This window comes from Choloepus didactylus, chromosome 24 (genome assembly GCF_015220235.1).
Source record: "Choloepus didactylus isolate mChoDid1 chromosome 24, mChoDid1.pri, whole genome shotgun sequence".
Taxonomy (NCBI): domain Eukaryota; kingdom Metazoa; phylum Chordata; class Mammalia; order Pilosa; family Megalonychidae; genus Choloepus; species Choloepus didactylus.
Genome location: NC_051330.1, coordinates 9,646,747 through 9,652,746, shown reverse-complemented (window position 1 = coordinate 9,652,746; position 6,000 = coordinate 9,646,747). Strand labels below are relative to the sequence as shown.

At 41.6% G+C, this 6,000-nt stretch overlaps 1 protein-coding gene across 6 annotated transcripts in view; it reads right to left on the bottom strand.

Moving 5' to 3' along the window:
* Positions 1–1,799: 1,799 nt before the first annotated feature.
* The window catches only part of RNASET2 (ribonuclease T2), a 54,971-nt gene continuing 50,770 nt past the window's right edge, over positions 1,800–6,000 (bottom strand). For all 6 annotated transcript variants that reach the window (XM_037817660.1, XM_037817657.1, XM_037817656.1 and 3 more), the window contains 2 exons: positions 4,069–4,143; positions 1,800–3,186 (listed from right to left, as the gene is read on the bottom strand). In XM_037817660.1, coding sequence (XP_037673588.1) covers positions 2,962–3,186; positions 4,069–4,143 — 300 coding nt within the window. In that variant the 3' untranslated portion in view covers positions 1,800–2,961. The remainder of the gene's footprint in view (positions 3,187–4,068; positions 4,144–6,000) is intronic.

The following is a 6,000-nucleotide window of genomic DNA, read 5'->3' as shown; positions in this document are numbered from 1 at the left end:
CAGCCCCAAGACAGAGGGCTCAGCACATCAAGCTGTCAGTCCCCAGTGTTTGTGAGAACATCAGCAACCATCCAGGTGAGGAAGTCCAGCACCTTTGCATCCTCCCCCAGCTCTTCAGGGAGCCCCCAAATATATATTTTTATTCTCTGCCCAAATTACTTTGGGATGTGTTGCTATTTCACACTATCCTATACAGACCTACCATATCTCACTTCTTATTCAAAGTTCCATGTAATTGTCGTGTTTGAATAAACTGACTGTAGAAGTTATATTGTTTAGAAAACATAGATTCTGCACCAAATAAACATTTCTTCCCTTGGTTTCACATGGAAGTTGAAGTTCTAACACACAGCCAGTTTCAACCTTTACCCTTTGGCCCAGTTTGCTCTAGTCATAACCAGATCTGCTTTATTCAAATCTCTTACTGAAGTCAGGGCTCTATTTCAGCTTTTTCTTAACAGTTGCTGTGTGCATTAATATTGATATTCACATCTGCCGAGCTCTAGCACTGAGTTTCAGGTGTCACACAGATACCCAATATTCCAAACACCTATCAGGTTATACACCTTTTGGCTTTTTAAACATTTTATTTTGGTACTTAGGGAGATTTCTATTTTTACTCTAGTGGTAAGCTTTAGATTAACACATTTTAGAGTGTGGGTAATTGGTGTCTCTAAAAAAGAAAATTAAAACAAATGTAACAGAACCAACATTTAAAACTAAAATCCTAGAAAATGTTCTAGAAATAAAAGCTCTGAATCTACACATTGAGAGGACCCACTGGACACTGGGATAAAATAATCCAGAATGATTAACTCTGAGACATATCCTAGTAAAACTTCTCCATAAAATTATCTTTGGTGGACACTTTCAGCACTCCTGTCCCCTCTTAAATCTTTCCTATTGCCAGACTTGGAATTAGTTTGCTCCCTTCTGTGTTTCCCAGAAATTTATTTCGACATCTGTCAGCACACATGACAATCCACTTTAAATTCCACTTTGTGATCACAAAGCTGTAAACATCTTGAATGCAACCATTCAAAAACCTATTATGTGCGGGCATCTCATTTTAGTCTTCATGTGTTACCAGAAAGGGAAAAATTACAAAGGATAGATAATCTCATGCTTTCTAAAAAACCACCCCTTCAACTCTGATCAAGGAAGGCCTTCTTTATTGCATGGCTTTTATCTGTATTCAAGATCTCCTCATTCAATGATTCCCAAGTTCTTTGTTTTCTTAGGAGGGTCACTTCATTTGTCAAAGGGGTTCTCTTTGAAGCAATTAGATATGAAGGCAAGGAATGTCCTCTCTAAGAAACACAAAGACAAGCAGCCAAGATGGACCTTGCTTTTTGATAGGCCAAGATGATAGAGACCACAAAAAGTTTTAGAGACTCATCCTACAAAGGAATAAAAGAAGGATATTCTCTGATGAGAAATACAGCATTTAAAAAATATATCTTTTTGTTGGAATCAATCATAACTTTCTTGTTAGCTATCAGCAATTATGAAACGTGAAAAAGGAACATCTAATTATTAACAGCATCACTTCTCGCAGTCATTCAACTTAATGGGTGTTTTAAAGATAAGATTATTTTGAAAATGTGGTTGTTCTGAAGACTAAGTTGACATTTGTATGATGTGCTTGGCACACTGTATGTTCTATTTTAAATGTTTGTTGAAAACATAAATAGGATAATATCAATCTGATGAAGACACAGAATAGAGGGGTCATATTTTAATATCTCTACATACCTAAATTTGTTTTTTTTAAAAAAAGGCCGAGACCAGGGAAAACATAATGTTAAAAGATAGTTTTAATAAAGCACAGAAGGTATTTCGTTTTACAGACCATTAGCTACCCTGATTTTTACAATGAAATCCCATCACAGCAGGTAAAGATGCTTACTTCAAGTGGTTACTTAAAGCCTGTGGAGCTCCATCAGCAGGAAGAAAAACCATCTAAAAGTAAAGAATTCTTCACACTCCAAATTGAATACAGTATCTCAGGATAGAAACATAGAAATTGGGGCCACAGTCAATTACAGCAATGTTAAAATTCTTACCAGTAACCTAAATCTTCCCCAGGGCCCAGACTATCTTCAGATAGAAAAGAAGTAAAACACAATTGTAAAAAAACCTACAGCTTTCAGAGTTTGCAGGTAAGAAAGGATGTAGCAATCCAGAAAAGCATTGCCCAATGAGTACTGGGAAATCGGACTGGCTCACTTGGTAAATACAGTCCAAATCTCTTCCGGAAAAAAAAAAAAGTGGGGGAGAGGAGCCAGCTTTTTTTGTTTGCATGTTTGTTTTAAACCTGGGCACACTTCTGGAAGAAGTTAACAGAGAAGATACCTTATATCCTTCCACCAGAACATTTCTCCTTGCCCAGCCCTATGGGGTCCTAAGAAGACACAGTTTTCCTCATGCCAGGACACAAAAAAACAGAGAAACTGGCAAGGAAGAAGTGTTCAAAAATCTTTAACCGCAGGGTACAGAGAACTGTCAACACTGAGCCAGGGCCGCTAACGCCCCCCACTCAACTCCAGTGTGAGCCCGGGCTGCTGTTTGCCAACAGATCTCTGTCCAGACAAGATTACCACATTCTAGGAAGGCAAGATATTCCAAAAGGAAAACACACCCACGCAATTTTCCTCAGTCTGTACCATTTGCCCAAACTCAAGGGAGGCCTGCTTTAGCTTCTAAATGAGATGAAGAGCTAAAGAAAGAAAAAAGAAAGATCATCTGCAACCTTTACTTCAACCACAAGCCAGGCTACTCGGGCTTGAGATATTTCCTTTCTTTTGATGTGCTCAAAGTTCATTCCATTTATAACACGAACCCCAAAAATCAATTCACAGAAGAAGCCAACAGGCTTATGTTAAAGAGATGTACACATGAGGTCTAGCTTTGGAGATGTTTTCTTAAAAAGCAGAGTGGTTGGTGATGTTCTCTTGCTTTTCAGAACACAGAATAGTTCCTAGATTTTGACATCCATGCTTGCTCTTTTGGTGTGGGAGGGTAAAAGGCTGGGCCATCCTCACAGACGGACAACACGGGACCCACACCGGCCAACAAGTCTCCTTGCCCGTGTGGACGCAGCTCCTCGGGCTCCGAGCAGTTTCGTAATTGGAGCTCCCTGGTGAGGCACAGTTCTATCTGAGCAATTGTCTGTACTTCCTCATCCTAAACATAAAAAGGGAAAGACATTTTTAGAATTCAGATATTGGATTACTGCTGCAGTTTTATAATCATGAAGTTTTAGAACTTGAAGATGACACAAGAAATGGCTAGAGATCTAAAATTCCAGATCCCCCAAAGAAACACACCTCCCATGACGTAACAGAAGAAAACTGGGGGGTAGAAGTGAGTTAAAGCCAGCGGCCCAATGGGACATGCTGTGGGCAGGGAAGCCAGGCCACAACTCAGATCTCCAGGTAACCGATCAAACTGGCTTTCTACTAACCCAACTTCATAGTTGTGTGTGCAAAAATACAGCTTTGATCTTAGAAAAAAAAAATTAACAAGAAATGTGTGCATCTACGAAGTTTTGTGCAAATACAACAGCACACACACACACAGCATGTATTTCAAGATATTAGGATTAGAAAATGGCTTTTGTGGAGAGACAGGTAACTAGTACTCTATTGCTAAAAGAAGTTAAGTTTTTATGAGCTGGTAAAAGAAACTACAGTTTTGTCTGTAAGTTGCACAAAAAACTACAATTACAATTAGTAAAGTTAACAATGTAAAAACGTAGAGGTTGTCTACATTATAAATTTTTAAACCACGGTAATATGTCACCTCCCTTCTTTTCCCCCCTCCACCTTCCCTTCCAGAATATTCTTGTTAGAGATAAGTGGCAAGGAAAGAAATCCTAACCTGGCATGGTGTCTAAGAACAGTCTGTTATTTCAAAATACATGTACACATGTATGATCATGCATCAGCACACACATACATACATACAAATTAAACTCTGCTCCTGGGAACTCCGGTGAAAATTAAGCTGGCCAGAAGGATAAACTTGTTTTCACAATAAAACAGAAAGGAAGACAAAATGCAACACCTGTTTTGGCGGAAGGCACTGAATTTTAGGTACTACTCCATATATACCAGTGAGGGCGTCTTTAATATCTGAAATCTGAAATTAAATAAAGTATATTAGATATGAAATATCAACAGGAAAAAAAAAAGATCTGTGACGTTCTAGACAAGAGTGCAACATTCATTTACATTCTGTGCAAACACTCCAGAAAACCAAACCTATCAGCTTCAGTGTGATGTTCTCACAGAGAGGTAGCTCAGAAATTTAGCCCTGGCTTACAGAGATGACTACAGAAGTTTCCTGAAAGTTAAACACCCTCCAGTGAGAGGATGTGGTCAACTTGGGCTCTACCCAGCAGACCACAGCTTCACAAACGCACACTAAGTTACTCTAGACACTTTCAGTTTTCACTCCCTCTCTCTCCTGATATTTTGTCTAGACCCAAACAGAAGCCAACTCTCCTTGTGTTGCCTCATCTCCCAGCCTGGCCCTCTCCCCACCATTCCCAGCACTGTCTTCCCTAAAATGCTACAAAGCAAACAGTGACCCTTTTCAACTAAGTCCTATTTAGCTCTTTCCCTGTCTCCAAAACTCCCTTAGTCCTGTCCACTGTCTTCAAACCTCTGTCCCCCTCGCCTTTCCACTGAGTCTCAGCAGATGGAGACACTTGCAACTTGACAAACAAGCAAACAAGAGAAGCCATCAGACACTCTTACTTCCCAAACTACAAACGTAGAGTGGCATGGGCGCTGATCTTTTCCTGTGACAATAGCCAAGGGCACTTCCTATTCTCTCTGGAAGTCCTTTGACCTCTGCTCTGGAGTCTGTACTGTTGCCTCTCTCTTCCTCTCCCCCTTCCCTTCAGGGTCTACTCCTAAAAGGACCACTGGCATCCACAGTCTCCACATCATCCCTCAGTTGACTGCAGTCTGGCTTCCCCATGCCACCGAAATGACCCCTACCAGCTCACCAACAACTTCCTCATCACGAGTTCCAATGAACTCTCTTCAATCCTCATTGCAGCCAACAGCAGCTGACACTGCCAACACCCTCCTTGAAACACTTTCCTCTGCAGGCTAAGCCATGGTCTCCCTGATCTTCCTTCTGCCTGCCTGGTACTTCTTCTTAATCTTTGTTGAGGTCCTTTCTTTGTAATGTTGACTTTTCTATTGGCTTTGTTTTAAGCCATCCTTCCCACCCTGTAGGCTGCCCTCATCACCTGATCAGACAGAACCCAACTCTGCTTTCAGCTCACATCTCTCTAGAGCCCTAGAGCTACACAGACAGTTGGCAACTGGAAGCCTTCCAGGAACACAAACTCAAACTATCCAAAAGGGATCCAATTATCTTCCCCCCAAAGAGCCCCTTCCATGGCATCTTTCCAGTGTAAACAAATGGCACAGCCAAGGCAAAATCCAGCAGGTGTCCTCACCTTGTCTTCTCCCTCACCCCACAGATCCAACCTGCAGCCAAGTCCTTTGCTTCTCAAACCCATTCATTTCTCCCCAGCTGCACAACTGTGAACCTAGCCCAGGTTCCTCCTCCTCTCACACGGTTCCCCAGAGAAGCTTCTTTAATCAGCCTTTATCACCAGTCTTCCCCCAACTGCACAATGCAACCAGAGTGATGCCTGAAATACAAACCTGCTTAGAACTGCTCCATGCTTCCTGCTCCACCTTGGGATAAGGTCCTATTTACTGAGACATAGAAAGCCCTTCGTGATGTGGCTCCCACTTAGCTCTCCAGCCTCCTACCCACCACTCCCCCTTCACACTGTGTTTGAGCCACAGTGAACCGACCCTGAACTTTCTGAGTTCCTGGTATAGTTGTCTGCTCTCTCATCTTGGGCCTCTGCACTTGCTGACTTCCACCTGGAACATCCCTTCCGAACTCCTACCAAGCTTCCAGTCTCCAATTCAAAAACATATTTTCCAAGAAATGTTTGGCTTAGGC